This window comes from Heterostelium album (genome assembly GCF_000004825.1).
Source record: "Heterostelium album PN500 unplaced genomic scaffold PPL_contig8, whole genome shotgun sequence".
Classification (NCBI taxonomy): Eukaryota; Evosea; class Eumycetozoa; order Acytosteliales; family Acytosteliaceae; genus Heterostelium; species Heterostelium album.
The window spans coordinates 678,581-694,666 of record NW_008805085.1 but is presented as its reverse complement, the minus strand read 5'-3'; the positions used below and the strand labels follow the sequence as shown (position 1 = coordinate 694,666).

General features: G+C 30.0%; 7 protein-coding genes across 7 annotated transcripts; 2 read left to right on the top strand and 5 right to left on the bottom strand.

Annotated features, from left to right (window-relative positions):
• Positions 1–157: 157 nt before the first annotated feature.
• On the bottom strand, positions 158–471 carry PPL_03931 (uncharacterized protein; the record flags this gene model as incomplete). The annotated part of the gene is made up of 2 exons (XM_020574844.1): positions 158–235; positions 349–471. The coding sequence occupies 2 exons, from the start codon at positions 469–471 to the stop codon at positions 158–160; spliced, it is 201 nt and encodes a 66-aa protein (XP_020435258.1).
• A 293-nt stretch (positions 472–764) lies between these two features.
• On the top strand, positions 765–1,339 carry PPL_03930 (uncharacterized protein; the record flags this gene model as incomplete). The annotated part of the gene is made up of 3 exons (XM_020574843.1): positions 765–979; positions 1,052–1,105; positions 1,240–1,339. The coding sequence occupies 3 exons, from the start codon at positions 765–767 to the stop codon at positions 1,337–1,339; spliced, it is 369 nt and encodes a 122-aa protein (XP_020435257.1).
• Positions 1,340–1,584: 245 nt separating this feature from the next.
• Positions 1,585–2,079, bottom strand: ecmH (carbohydrate-binding domain-containing protein; the record flags this gene model as incomplete). Its single annotated transcript, XM_020574842.1, has 2 exons — positions 1,585–1,660; positions 1,745–2,079. The coding sequence occupies 2 exons, from the start codon at positions 2,077–2,079 to the stop codon at positions 1,585–1,587; spliced, it is 411 nt and encodes a 136-aa protein (XP_020435256.1).
• A 2,486-nt stretch (positions 2,080–4,565) lies between these two features.
• PPL_03928 (uncharacterized protein) lies at positions 4,566–7,131 on the bottom strand (the record flags this gene model as incomplete). The annotated part of the gene is made up of 4 exons (XM_020574841.1): positions 4,566–5,646; positions 5,708–5,863; positions 5,926–6,512; positions 6,541–7,131. The coding sequence occupies 4 exons, from the start codon at positions 7,129–7,131 to the stop codon at positions 4,566–4,568; spliced, it is 2,415 nt and encodes an 804-aa protein (XP_020435255.1).
• A 3,128-nt stretch (positions 7,132–10,259) lies between these two features.
• Positions 10,260–11,008, top strand: rasB (Ras GTPase; the record flags this gene model as incomplete). Its single annotated transcript, XM_020574840.1, has 3 exons — positions 10,260–10,318; positions 10,391–10,568; positions 10,643–11,008. 3 exons carry the CDS (start codon positions 10,260–10,262, stop codon positions 11,006–11,008), a joined length of 603 nt encoding a protein of 200 aa, XP_020435254.1.
• Positions 11,009–11,729: 721 nt separating this feature from the next.
• sigJ (uncharacterized protein) lies at positions 11,730–14,477 on the bottom strand (the record flags this gene model as incomplete). Its single annotated transcript, XM_020574839.1, has 1 exon — positions 11,730–14,477. One exon carries the CDS (start codon positions 14,475–14,477, stop codon positions 11,730–11,732), a length of 2,748 nt encoding a protein of 915 aa, XP_020435253.1.
• Positions 14,478–15,438: 961 nt separating this feature from the next.
• PPL_03925 (uncharacterized protein) lies at positions 15,439–15,720 on the bottom strand (the record flags this gene model as incomplete). Its single annotated transcript, XM_020574838.1, has 1 exon — positions 15,439–15,720. The coding sequence occupies one exon, from the start codon at positions 15,718–15,720 to the stop codon at positions 15,439–15,441; it is 282 nt and encodes a 93-aa protein (XP_020435252.1).
• Positions 15,721–16,086: the final 366 nt, after the last annotated feature.

Sequence of the window (16,086 nt, the reverse complement as noted above, 5' to 3'; positions counted from 1 at the left end):
GATTGATGATTTCCTTGATAGATCCAATTGAACAAAGCTTTCCTATTATACAATAATGTTCTCTCTTCAATGTCTCTGCCAGTTTTATCATTCTCTATTATATTATTATGTTTTTTTAATCTATCTCTATCTATCTATCTAATTATTATTTTCTTATTTAATGGTGACCTGCATTTGAATGACCAGCATCTGCATGTCCATGACCATGATCGTGATCCCATGGATATTGGAAACCCTATTGATTAGTTAATTTAAAAAACATATTAATATCTTCTACTATTACTGTACTACTATTAAATTTGACCATCATTTAAGATGATGATTATGATGATTATAGTGATGACATACTAAAGTAGTCTTCCAATCCTTCTTTGCTCTATAGAATACCCAGAACCACATGGTGGTACCCAATGCAACAGAAAGGTATCTATGGTGTTTTGGAACGTGGAATGGTGTGTGATGTCCTCCCATTTGTGTTTATATTACTATTTAATAAATAAGAGTATTTTTGATATATATTATCAAGTGATCAATGATCGTCATTCACACAAAAAACAAAATCAGGCATTTTTCATTTTTCAAATTTATTGCAAAAAACGTTACTTTATTCGTTAGAATTTCGATTAATTAAATGAAACAAAAGTGAAAGAAACGAAATAAACAATATTATTTACTTCTAAGTTACATTAGTTATCAATTTATAATATATACTCTTAAAGAGAAAAAGATAATTTGTTTTTATTTATAATCATTAATAGATAAGAATGGGAAGAAAACAAAACAAGTTAAAAGTAGATGTTTCAAAGTTGGATAGCAATACAGATCTACTAAAGAATCATCCTGATCTTAATGAAAACCAAGATGACCAAGATATGAATGAAGAAGAACAAGTCGATGCAATTGAAGATAACGAAGAAACCGAAGATAATGGAGATGATGAAGAAAAGGGAAACAAAAAGAAATTAACACATAAAGAAAAGTAATATTAAAAAAAGAGTTAAGATTGTATTATAGAAATAGAAAAAAACAAACTAACTTTATATCTAAATAGAATGCTTGAAAATTTAAAATTAAGAAAAGAAATAGCCGATTTAAAAGTTGAAAGGTAAATATTTGATTGATAAAAAATAACTGTTGTTTTTTGGATTGCTATTAACTAGTTTGTGAAACACAAATACTATTAATATTATCTCCAATCAAATAATTAATCATTATTTATTTAATTTTAAAAACAAATAGAAAAAAACATAAAAAATCAGATTTCCAAGGTAAAAAAGAAAAGAAATTATTGACAAAAGAGATACATAGTAAAGTAAAAGCTACTTTAAAAAAGAAATAAATAGTTATTAATTGATTGTATTTATTATATAAATAATATAATAAATTAGAAGTAGTAGTTTTATTTATAATACATTTTTTTGTTTTGGTTTTTTTGTTTATTTCAGATTTTCCAACCTTAATATTAAGATGGTTTTGTATTATTACAATATTGTAATTTTGAATTAAATAATTTGGTTTGGTGTCTTTGTTGTTGTTGTTATTGTACTTGTGATTAAATGGTTTCTATATGGTGATTAATGGTATTTATGATTGTGATTCAGATTTGAATCTGACATCTGCAATAGTCCATCTTGCTGGATGAGTACTACGATTAATATAACTAATTAAATTTAAATAATATTAATATTTTTTTACAAAAAAAAACAATTTTTTAAAAGAAGAATAATTTAATTAAATCACTTACCCAAATTTGAAAGAACCTCCAGATGCAACTCCGTAATCAGTGTTGTAAGTTGGGAATCCGTAGACGTTGTCATACTTTCTACGAAGTGCCCAGAGATCGGTTGGTTGTCTCAATTCGAGGGTTCCACGGTCAGCAATGATTGAGGCATCAAAGATGGTGAAATCTGATTTGTTGGTGATGATTGCTTGCCAGACTGTGTAGCTACCGGTGTCATCGGACCATGAGGACATAAGAGTCTGTGAGATGGAAACTGGAGAATTTCCGACACTGTAGTCGGCATTGGCAATTGCCACTGTGACCAATAGAAGAGTTGACAAAACAAATAGTTTGTTCATTTTTTGTTTTTAATTTGAAATTTCTTTATTGTTTGAAAATAAAGTTTTTTAGTTTGAAATTTGTTGTTGATGTTGATGTTTATTAAATTTGTTGATTTGATGACCTTTGATGATAAGCAACAATCGATATTTATAGTTTGGTCAAAATCTATGCTTTTACTTATCTGCTTTGTGATTTTTGGTATTCGGTGGATCACTTGTCCGTTGACCACCCACAAATACACTACCCAAACTCACAACACTAAACATTGATTGATGTTTTTCACGAACACAGTCCACTTGTCTCTTTGGTTGTCATTACGACATTAAACAACAACAGTACACTCCATCAACCCAATACCACCCAAGCGGATTGCAAAACAAAACATAACAAAAAAATAATCAAATAGATACAACCCAATTAAACTAATCACATATTCCTTATATAAAAGGATGTAGTGTTCAGATATTGAGAATAGAATACTATTACTTCCAGGTGCAGAAGCAATAATCCATACACAACCAAAATAAAAAATGAGTGAGTGAGTGATGTGTGTGCGTTATGTTTATTTTAGAAATAAAATATTGTTATATTAACTTATATCTATATAGCACCACTCCCCTCATTTTGTATATATACTACTTATCTATTTATCTTTAATCTTTGACCAAAATCAATATATGTGTTATATGATATATATAGGATTCTTTTTCCTATTCTTCTTTTACTCTCTCACACCACCTCCACAATCCACAATCCACATCACACTCTACATTCTATTACATTTCCAATTTTGGAAATTGAATAATATTCAGAGTTATTAAGTTTTTTTATTTGTTTCAAACACATGTGTTGGCAACAAACCAAAAACCAATAATACTTTTAGCAATAACAATAATCATGATGTTTATTTTAATAGAATGAATCCACCTACAACCACCTATAACATCATAATAAAATAATAAAAGCAACAATAACAACAACAAACAATATTAGATTGGCAATAGATAATCAAAACAAAACATACAGATATTCAAAACTGATTGTGATAATTTAGTTTTTCTCTGATTTTTAGTCTTGATAGTGTCAATTTGAGTGAATAGTTAAAAAAGTAATCTAACGAAAATGCAAACGACAGATATTACATTATTGTCATTAAAGTTATCTATATCTTACTATATGATGTGTATGGATATCTCTATCTATTTATTCAATACCAACACTAAATCAATCTGAACCAATCAAAAAACATTCCAACACCCAATCTAACTACCAAACAACAACAATTGATTCTAACTGAATTTATATTTAAAATATAAATAATTGTTGTTGTTGTTGTTATTGTTGTTAAACTTGTGTGATTGAATTTAGTATTGTTGTGTGATGTTAACTCCAATCATAATTATATGATCACACTTATTAACCAATAGAATTTGCTTAATAATAAATAGTGATGATGATAATAATGTGATGTTGGTAAAGTAGGTTGTAAGAGAGTTGTTCTAAAAATAAAGAGTACCCGATATTTGATATGAAGAATAGAGGTATCGATCCAATTGATTTCGTCATCATAAATCGCTATCCTCTTTTCAAAGCTCCAGGCGTGGTTTATGGGATCATTTTTATTATTAATAATGATTGTTCAGCAAGCATTGTTGGTAATAACGTCAATCATTCATTTCTTACAATCCTATCTATTCGATCAGTTGAATATCCATTCTACACTTATTTATTACAATTAAAACTAACATCTACTATATTTATTATATAATTAATTAAAAAACATTAACATAATATATATGGGTGATAGTATTTTAAATATACTATTTTTACCAAAAAAAAAGATAGAAAGAATATATTTGGAAAGAAATAAATAATGATGATGTGTGTGGATGAGTGTTTGACTAAATCCAAATCTACAAATTAATTTACATTTTTTAAAAATTTTTCATATTAATAACAATATTAATATTTTTTTAATAGATATAACATCTCTAAAAGAGAGTTAATAAAACCTATAATAATTATATCTATAATTGAAATTTTTAATATATGAATAAGTATTAGATGATCAGAGAGTTTTTTACTTGAATTTTATTATAATAATATGAAATGATCAAACTCTATACTAATTTTCATATGATCTATTAAAATAAAAATACTAATTACTTTATTACCATTTTAGAGTAAGATTAATTTATAAATAACTTATAACTTTTTATTGATTTAAAATAAAATATCTTTTAAAAAAAAACAGATTTGTCTTTTTAAATATAAAAATAATTAAAATGTAAAGATTTAAAGTTTACAATAATTTTATATCATTTTACATTGATTCAATTTCAAGTTGTAATTTACGTTTGAATCATTCATTTTATTATTTAAAATAATCAAAAAATATATCACCAATCGTAGGAGTATCATATTAAAATTATTGTTGTAAAATTTGGTGTGGAATAAAGATAAAATACATATATTTGTGAGAAGGTTTTTTGTATTTTATTATTTATTGTTTGAAATTAATAACAATTATTGAATGCTTGGTCAAAGTTGAAATTTCAATGGTTAATTGATTTCCTTTGACTTTGTGTTTGATCTCCTTGTCAATGTCACCTGCAGCTACAACACTGTCGACACTCTGATCTTTTGGAAGATTTACTGTGAGCGAGAGGTGTTTGATGTCTTTGGCAACTTCATGACATTGATTATTATTTCCAATGGTGAAAGAATCGGCATTCAAAAGATGTACAATGTATCGGTTGTATCCATCGACCGTCTTGGTGCGTGCAAGCTGCTGGTGTGTCACAAATGCACTCAAACTACGGATTGGCTGTACTCCAAGATTTACCACTGGATCCGGCAGAAGGATACGCATCATCGATCTGAAAATATCACAAATAGCACGGTCTCCCTGTTGCCAATATTGTGTGAACAATGGATGTGCACAGTAGATAGTACGTTGGGCATTGGAGTATAAAATGGCAGCAGACTCCTCAATGTCAGCAGCAGAAATATTCAAGAGTGAAACGGTGTCGTTGGAGGTCGATTCAACCATACCGTTTCTTCCAGTGAGTTGTAGCATCGACAAGTTGAAATTAGAGTCTTGAATCGATTGCGATTTGTTTTTCTTCTCAACGACACTGAGTGAATCGGTAGTTGGCAAATCCGATTGCTTGGTGTATTTGATGCCGGCAGTTGAAATTGAAAAGTTGGAGGTCAAACTATCGAGTGCTGCATCGCCAGTAACAAGAATAGATCCACCTTGGCTAACGAATTTCTGGAGGGTTACCCATGCATCGCCAGAAAGACATGGCTGATCGGCGAGAATCAACAAACGATATCTCGAGAGTTCGGTGAAATCCATTGTATTGATGGGTTGTTGAATGAAATTGTATTGATAGTTAAACTCTTCCAACAAACAAGTCAATGAATTCAGTAGCGACTGTGAAGTTATACCAGTGGTAATTACACCGACATCACATATCAACCTTGCATTCTTACAATATATCTCTTTGTCAACCATCGATTTAAAAAGTTTCTCCACCATTGGTAAACAATATTTATTTGAAAGTTGTGAAGCATTTAATCTGAAAATAATAAAAGTTAATATAAAATTAAAAAATTGATAATCAATCAAAATTAACATACCTAACTGAGAAACGATTTGATAAAATTAAAGATGTTGTACATTCAAACCAAATAGTATCATAGGTTTTGAATGTATTTGAATTTAATAAATTCATTGAGATTTCACCAATAACTGGAATTTGATATTGATATCTTGATGAAATTGCAAATTCATTTCTGTAATAGATTAATTAATTAGTATAATTGTTACTGTCATAGTATGGAATACATTTACATACTCTGAATTGTATGAAAGTTTAAATAAATTTGATGTCTTTTCTGGTTTTTTTGATGTGAAAAATACAATTTGGTGAATTGGTTTGTTGGCTGGTTGTTTCTTTGTTTTATCTATTGTGTTGATGTCCTTGATCATAAAGATGAGATTCTGTTTGAAATTGTTGATTGATTCATCCTCTGCCTCATTGATTGGCAATTCAATGTAGAATCCATCCATCGGTCCAATGTCACTCTTTGACTCAATCAATTGTTTGAGACAATCACCAAAAAGCTTGGTGAAATAAGCTTGGAACTCTGTGTTGGCAACAGAGAGTACTTTGGTTGGTTGCGACTCATCGGCTGCACACCACTCTGGATGTTCTGCCAACAGTGCACTGTTGTCGATCTCAAAGGAGAGCGGTGCTTGGATTCCATAGGCATGTAGTGACTTTATACACTTTGTGACTGAGCTATCGAGTTTGCCATCCTTGATGATGGCTGGCAGGCATACTGAGGTCGCTGCCGATTGTCTGGCGATTTCTGGTAGGTTGTCTGGAATTGTCCATCCAGATGATGGATTTACAATGAATAACTGTCGGGATAAAACATCCTTGATTAACTTTATTTTGTTCAGCTACCATAGGTTGTGGAACTGAATTTGGCTTGGTGGAATTTAATTTTGGTGATGATGAATTCTTTGGTGATGCTGATGAATCTTGTTTTGGTGATCCATTTGTAACAACAATGTCTGATGTAACATTGGTGGTTGTTGTTGTTGTTGTTGTAGTTGTTGATTCCTCTGGTTGTTGATTTTCATTATTATTATTTTTATATTTACTTTTATTTTGATCTCTTGATTGTTGTTGATCTTTGTTGTCAGTGGAATTCTGATTTCTTGGTGGACGTGGTTCTGGTTTTGGTGGTTGATATTTGGCAAAGCTTAGAATGATGAATTTACAGTTTTGGGATGTGTGTCCAATCTTTTGGCAGTTTGAACATTTCTTGTTGATATCTGGGGTGGGACATTCCTTCCAAGAGTGACCTTTCTTTTGGCATGTTTTACAAGTCTTTGGCTTCACTACTGGTGGTTCCTGTGGCTTTGGTTTTGGTTTTGGTTTGGATTTTGACGATGATTCATTCTTTTCAAAGCTAAACAAAACATTGTTTGCTCCAGCCAACGAAGATGAAGTTAAAACTGGTGGTTTAGTTGGTAATATTGGAGTGTCCATATTTTGATTATTTTTGATAAATAATAAAAAGCAACAACAAATAAATTATAATTGAATGAGAAATGAAAATGAAGTAAACAAATTAAACTTTTTTAATGATATGTAAATTGAAAAATGATTTATGTTTATGATTATTTTACTTTAAACAAAAATGAATTGCAACTATGATGAATAATTTTAATATTGCAAGTGAAATTGGTGATTAAATTTAGTTGCACACACCTCCTTTGAGTGTATGGTAATGAAAAATGCAGTGAAATTTTTTTTTTTTTGATGTGTGTATCTGGTGTGATATGAGAGGTGGGTTGTTTATTTAATTTGACTTTGAATCTATGTTGAATGAATGAACTCTAGTGTTACAATGTTTGACTTTGTTTTTGTAATGTTGTTGTTGATCTATTGAGATATATTGTTGCTGATGTTAATGTAGTTGACTGTTGTATTATAAATAATGATTTGACAATAGCTATTTAACTCAATTTTATTATTACTACCTATTAAAAATGAATGAATAAGTGATATTATGAAATAAATAATTATCCTGTTTCTATGTTGGATGTCGAATGTTGAATAACTCCAGGTGAAAATGAAGTGAAAATGAAGTGAAAAAGAAAAAAATGAAAGCGAGTGCAGCCTTTTAACAAAGAGACAATGAACGAACACTTGGCGATTTAGTGATCGTGTTATGATTCGCACAGTTCCACATACAATCAAATCAATCTATTTTCGGTTTACAAAAATCCAATACTCTGAATTGTTTGATAAAAAAACAAGATTCTTTTTTTGTTTTTTTTTTGATTTGATTTCGATATGATTTTTTTTTTAAAAAGGAATTTTTCATTTTTTTGTGTAGGCAAAGACATATATCTTTGTCAATCAAAAATAAATCTTTGCCTTACTTTTAAAATTTTGTCAGGGTCAAAACAAAATGATTTAAATTTTTTTGCAATGAATTATATTTCTCCTTAATAATAAATTATGAATTTATGATTAAATAAACTAAAATAAAAATTCAACAATTAAACTTTATTCTGAAATTATTCCATTTATACAAGTTTTGAAAAAAAAAAGATACAACTTTAGATTATCTAAACATAAAGTATAAATCAATTTTGCCATTTTTAAACACCCAAAATCTTCCTAATTTAAATTTAATAGATATTTTTTTCAATTTTTTGCTTGTGTGACTGATCAAAAAAAAAAATTCAACAAAAAAATTTCACAATTTTAACCAATTTATTTTTAGTGATTTTTTTTTAATATTTAAATAAGATAATTTTATTTGACTAAAATTGATTTCATTGTATATAAGATTCCATTACCAGTAACAAACAATATATAAAAATAAAATAATTAAACAAACCAGAACATTGTTATATTGTAAGAATATTAAAACATATTAAGAGTACACAATTTTTTTTTTGTTATTTATTTAAACACCATATATTTATTTACGATTGTCATTTTTTATTAAATTTTTTTTGTTTAAAAATAATTGTTTGTTTGTTTTGTTTGTTTTGTTTGTTTGTTTGTTTGTTTGAACATCATTTATTGATTGGTCACCTTTGGCAAGAGGTGTCAATCGGGTAAAACACACCAACAACAAAGACCACACTTGGCTTTTCCTTTATTTAACTAAATTTCAAATAACTATGCAAAGTTTGTGTTTTTTTGCCCTATTGTCATTCTCAAAAAAAGGACTCATTTTCATCACTCCATATTTTTTTATATTTTTTTGATAAAATAAAAAAATCAAAGCAAAAAAAAACAAAAAAAATGGTGAAAATAAAAAAAATCAATCTACCTATTGCCAGCTTTAACATCGACACACTTTAGATATCAAACAATTATTATAGTTTCTCTTGTTATCTTACTATAATAATATAGAATTTATATTTATAACATTAATTAAAAAAAAAAAAAAAAAAAAAAAATCTAAACAAACCAAACCAAACCAAACCAATTTAAACAACAACCCATCACAAATCACAATTATAAGCAACCAATTTTGCTTAGTTTATAAAAATAGTTTCGTTCAATTAAACAAAGTAAGAAATTATTATTTTTGTTATTATTATTAATATTGTTATTATTGTTATGTGTGATGATTATGATGATGATGATGAAATGTTGTAATTAATTAGGAAGAGAGAGAAGAAAGAGGAAAAGATAATAGATAGAATTGAATTGAATTCAATAACATCAACTAGTCAAACATCGCAAACACACATTAATATGCCAAGCCAATTTCTCACACTCGCTACAAACACAATATTAAAGAATACAAACAAACAACACCTTATAATATTATCATCAGAGATTGATTGTATTGCAAAAATCATCACTTTTGGAATTCAAACTGTCGCTCCTCTAGTGAATTTCAGGATATACAACAACACAAACAAAATACTATTGAATTGTATCTATTATTACCAATTAAAATAAACAAAAAAAAAATAAACAAACAAACACGATCACACTCATACATACACAAATCAAAAATCAAATAATAAAAATATATCAACCAAAAAAAAAAAAAAAAACACTGCCACCATCAAACACACACACAAAAAATAAAAATAAAAATAAATAATAACAATAATAACAACACACAAATAATCACAATCAATCAAACATTACTATTACTGTGATTATATTTATTTTAATTAATCAATTGAAACAAATATATTATTATTATTATTATTACTCTTACTCTTACATCTATATTCCAAAAATACATTATAATTATTATTTTTATTTCCCATTAACAATCAATAAATCGGAAATCATTAAATCTCTTCTTAATAACTTTACCTTTTTCCTTTGATCTCTCTTTTAGTTTTCAACACTCTATCTAATTAACTTAACTAACTCTCTTTATTAACTTATCCAATTTAGTAGTCGTAGTAGTTTAATTATTTATTTATTATTTATTTATTAGTTTGTTATTTTTATTTATTTATATTTAGATTATACGCGTTACCTTTTTTAATCATTAGACAACAAAAGCAAATAAAAAAAAAAATAGCAAAACAGAAAACATTATACATACATACATTAGATTATACATATATACGAAATAGAAAAATAAAACAAAACAAAACAAATAAATAGCATCAAAAAAAAAAATGACAACAACAGTAGCCAATGAATATAAATTAGTCGTAATGGGTGGTGGTGGTGTAGGGTATGTTAGATCATCAAAACGATTTATACATTTTTGAAAATCATATTAATATTATTTTCATAATCAAATCAGTAAATCAGCCTTGACTATACAGTTTATTCAAAATCATTTTATTGAAGAGTACGATCCAACCATCGAAGACAGTTATCGTCGACAGTGTCAGGTTGACGATGATACATGTTTATTAGATATTTTAGATACAGCTGGACAAGATGATTACTCAGCTATGCGTGATCAATATATGAGGACCGTAAGTATTTTTGATTCATTTCATCATCATCAACACCAACTAATCGATATTCATTGATAATAAAATACTTTTAGGGTCAAGGTTTTCTTTGTGTATACGATGTAACATCGAGAACATCATTTGAAGAGATTAATGTAGTAAGAGATCAAATTATTAGAGTTAAGGACAACGAGAGAGTTCCAATCGTTTTGGTTGGTAACAAATGCGATCTTGAAAATCAGAGAGAGGTGACAGCGGGTGAAGGTGAAGAGTTGGCCAAGAGTTTCGGATGTCCATTCTTGGAGACCTCTGCCAAGAAGCGTCAAAACGTCGACGAATGTTTCTTTGATGTAGTAAGAGAGATCAAGAAATCACTCAAAGAACCAGGAAGAAACAAAAAAGAAAAGAAATCTATTAAGGGTGCCATTTCAAAGCTTAAAGGTGATTGTACTATTCTATAATAGAATAAACAAACAACAATAATAATAATAATAGTAGTTAATCATTTTATAAACAAAAAGAAAAAAAAAAAGGAACAAAAAATTAATAATCAACAAACAATTTATAAACTTTTTTAATATTAATAGTAAAAAAAAAAAAAAAAAAAACAAAAAAAGAAAGGAAAGGAAAGAAAAAGAGTTAAAATAGTAATAATAATTAGTAGTAAAATAATAATTAATTTAGTTAATTATTATAATAATAATTAATCAATCCAGAGAAAGTTTCTAAAAATAATAATAATAATATTCCATAAATCCGATGATATCTTCTTCAAATTGGTAGTCATTGATAGTGCATCGATCTTGTATAAATAACAAACCCAACCAATTTACCTTCAACAACAACAACTCTAATAGTAGTAGTAGTCAATTTGTAATTATTTCTTTTTTTCCTTTTTATCTACATTGACTCAAAAGGAATTTAATAAACTCTTTAAACTTTTTAAAACAAAAACACAATTATTTTTTTTAATTTAATATTAGTAAAACTTATTGAGAAAAATAACTTATAGCCTAAGTTATAGGTAATGTGATGATGGTTGATTGATTGAGATAATTAATTAACTTAAATTAATATTAAAATTTATTTTTTTATTTACTAAAAATTTTTTAAAGTTTTTTTTTTTTTTTTGAAGATTTGTTGTCTTTAACAACTTATTTTTTGATTAAATGATCAATTTAATCACTTTTGGAAATGTTGTCTTCTTCTCAATTCATTTCTTTGGATTGGTCTATGTAATCCATAGTATCCACCAAGACCAGCCATACCCAAGATGATACCCCAACGAGCAGCAGCAGATTTAGTGTTGGCAAAGAGGTAGCTACTTCCAATGGCACCACCAATACCACCGATACCAGCGTAGAGAGCACCGGCTCTGTGGTTCAACTGATCAAACTCGTTCCAGAAGTCACTGTTGAGTCTACGGATGCTTGAGTTGGTCTCGCTGGCCATGTTGTCACTGACTTCACCGAGTTTGGATGGTAGATTACGCAAGGCATCCATCGATTCTTGGTAGGTCTCATTGGTGGATCTCTGGATGGACTCCAAGGTGTTTTGAGTCTTCTCCTTTACATCGGAGAAGAATCCTTCAGTCTTGGACTTGGCGTCGCTGGCGTCACTCTTGAGTTGGTCTCTTACGTAGTAGGCTTCGTCTTTGAGTTTATTTCCGAAACGCTGGGCATCTTCTTTTACTTTCTCGCCGACGACACGTGTTTCATGCATAAAGTCACCAGTGAGGTTTGGATTGAATACGCTGCTATTGGTGTAGGTGACTGAGGACTCTGATGTGTTCTTGGTTGGCCATCCCCAGCTCTCGAGGTTGAGCCACGAGTTTCTGGTGCTTCCCTCGATGTATTCACTCTGACCCTTGGTGTAGTTGAAGAGATCGTTCAACTTGTTCTGAGTGGTGCCGATAAAGTTGCTGAACCAACCTTCACCGCTACCCCATTGGTCTTGACCGGCATTGAACTGTACATTGGTCGATGGTGGAGTGTACTTGAGGTTACGTTGGAAGCTGTTCACTCCTTGTTGTGCCTCCTTGTTCAAAAGGTCGATACCCTGCTTGGCGTGAGAGTCTAGAATGTCGCCACTGACATTGGCAAGATTCTGAAGGTTGGCAGCACCCTTCTTGATTTGGTCCTGTAGGTCTTTGGTTCCGCTGAGCACTTGATTGTGGAGTTCGGCAGTGCCTTGGTTGATCTTTCCTTGGATGTCATTGAACTTGTTCAAGTTGCTCTCCCATTCCTTACGGAGTTGAACTTGGTAGTTGTCAAGATCATGTTGAGCTTGTTGTTGGAGATCGAATGCTTTCTTCTTGAGATTATTGACACCGTATTCGGCTTCCGATTGCAACTTGATGGCTTCTTCTTTGAGACCGCCGACACCCATGGCTGCCTTGTCTTGGAGAATCTTGGCGTCGTTACGGAGTTTGGCAAGACCAGATTCAATTTCATTGTGGAGATTAGAGGCATTCTTCTCGATCGAGATCGATCCAACTTCGAGATTGTGTTGGAGTTTACCGGCTTCACCTTCCATTGTTTTGATACCGCTGTTGACCTTTGATCTGAGTCCATCAAAGTTCTCAGTGACACGGACGTTGGTGGCGATACTGTCAATCTCTTGGTTGATCTTTCCATGAAGTTGGCTGGTGTTTTGATTGAGTCTGTCTTGTAGGTCGAACGCTCCTTGCTTGATTGATTTCTTAAAGGCATGGGTGTCTTTCTTGAGTTGATCCTGGAGGTCGAGTGTACCAAGACGGATTTGGTTCTCAAGCTCGAATGTTCCTTGGTTGAGTTGGTCTTGGAGAACCGATGCATTCTTGTGGACTTCACCTTGGAACGACATCGATCCCTTCTTGAGATCTTCGATTCCACGATTCAATTGGCTTTCCAAGTTCTTTCCACCTCTGCTGACTTGCTCTTGGATTATGCCTCCGGATTGGTGAATGTAGTCCTTGAGATCTCTGATTCCATGGTGGAGATCGGCACTTTGCATAGCTTCAAAGTCACTACGGTCGAAACCACCCTTGCTCATCATTTCCATCTCTGGACCTTTGAATTCAGTGTGACGACGGTTGTCAATGAACGATTCATTGACGTTTCTGCTGAGTGGTTGGAATTTAGATAGCTCCTCGACCATGACAAAACTGCCACTGCCAAAGTCATCGTGAACGAGTTTACCATCGACAAAGTCTTGGTCACTGTTTCTGGTGGGTCTATCGATATGCCATCCCGATCCAAAGTATTTTCTGCCGTAGTTGAATTGACTATTCTGAGATTCCGAAGCAATAGTCTTGGGACCACCAATGTCAGCACCGAAAGTTCCAGCAGCGCTCCTGGCCTTCTTCTCAAGCTCAGACCATTCCTGCTTGAGATTTGGATCTTGACCGAGTGTTGGAACAAAGTTCTTGAACTTCTCTGCACCTTCGGCAACCTTCTCCTTGGCATACTCATAGCCCTCAGCAAACTTCTCCTTGGCAGCCTCCATCTTGACTTCGGCATCTTTCTTGAGATTCTGAGCTCCCTCCTTCAAGTTTTGGGCACCCTCAGCAATCTTGTCTTTAGCGGCACCGACCTTGGCATCTGCATCCTTCTTGATACTGGAGGCAGTGTCAGAGATCTTGTCTTTGGCGGCTTCCATCTTGCCTTCAGCGTCTTTCTGGATGGATTGAGCGCCTTGCCTCAAACCTTCCTTCATTTGAGTGGCACCTTCAGCAATCTTGTCCTTTGCTTGATTTATATCCTTCTTTGTCTCCTTGTTTGGTGCCATTGCATTCTTGACCTCATTCTTGACCTCTTTGGCTTTGTGTTCCATCGATTTCTTAACATCGGTTGCCATTGACTTGCCATCATTTGACAAAGCTTCAAAGTCATGCTTCATCTCATTTGAAGCGTTCCTTACTTCAGTCTTAGCTGTATCTCCTTTTCCCATTATTTATCTTATTATTTTTGGAACTATTCATAATAAAAAATAAAATAAAAAATATTAATATTATTGAATTGTTATATATAAAAAACTAATTCATTTTTATTTCATCTAAATTCCAAATATATCCAAAATGTTTTAATTTTCATTTCTAATTCTTTCAAAATCTCTTTATTATTTATATTTATAATTATATTATAATTTTACCTTTAAATTTAATAAAAATTAATTTTTTAAAAATAATTAAAATAAAACCTGAAATTATTGTTGTGTATATATATAAATTATTTATTATTATTATTAAAAAATAATATTATTCGGTATCAAAATATATTTAATTAAATATTTAGCTTTAATTTTAAAAGTTTTTCTTGTTTAAATTTTAATTTAAAGATTTATTTTATTTTATTTAAATAAATTCGTAATATCTAAACTAAATATTGGTATTTTTTTTGAAAATCCTTTAAAAGAATGATGTCTTTGGCTGAGAAATAGATTGTCAATAGTTTCAAAACTTTTTGTTGATGATTTCACCCATTATAAAATAGATAGATCCTATCCAATACATTATGATAAGATATTTAGTATTACCAATATTCGTGTATCGATAGAAAAGGAAATTTACCAAATGTGGGTGTTTTGTTAATTTCATTGTTTTTCCTTACTTTTTTATCTTTTTTTTTTAATTCTAAAATTAGTTTTATTGTTTATCTAAACTGTTCAAAATAGGAAAAAGTCAATATAGATTCAATTTTGTATCAACAGTTAATGATGAAACATATGAAATTATTAAATATTAATTGAATTTGTTTTTTATTTAATTTTAATTTAATATTTAATATTTTTTAATAGTTAAGAAAATTGTTAATAATGATAGTTGTTCTTTAAATTAATACATTTTTATTAAGTTTGAATTTACAAAGTTTAAATATAGTATTATTATTAAATATTTAATATTATTGAGTTTCTATTTCTTTGGAAGTGGAGGAGATGAAAAATCGATCAGACAATCAGAGGAACTATCTAAAACTGGTGGTTCTGGTTTGGATTCGCTCTTTTTAGTTGGGTCATTCATTCCCAATTCGTCGAAAATATTTGATTCGCCACTTGTTTTTTCAATACTCTTCTTCTTTCTTCCTGCATTAGGTGAACTGTATCCAATAAGAGCTTCTCCAGTTAATGGTAGTGTTTGAGGTGAAGGGTTGGATGTAGTCGTCTCGAAATCTAAATCAATCAATGAATTTGACATTCTTTAAATTGATCAAAAAAAATCTATAATTAGTATCAAAATAAATAAAAACAAATAGCAATAATGATACATACTTTTTTTTATAACAATCGAAATTTATATACAAATAATAATGATAATGATAATATTTACAGTATTATTAACTTTAACTTATAAAATAAATAAAAAAAGTTGACTTTAGTTTTGTTGTCTGTTATAGCATAAAACAAATTGTGAAATGAATTTATGGCGCAAATATATAGATATAGTAATTGAAAAAAAAAAAACCACAGATAGATCAAGATTAAATATTTTTATCTGTGTCTGTGAATGAATTTAGTATATATATATTTTATATTTTGTGTTTAAGTGAATATTGATATAAAC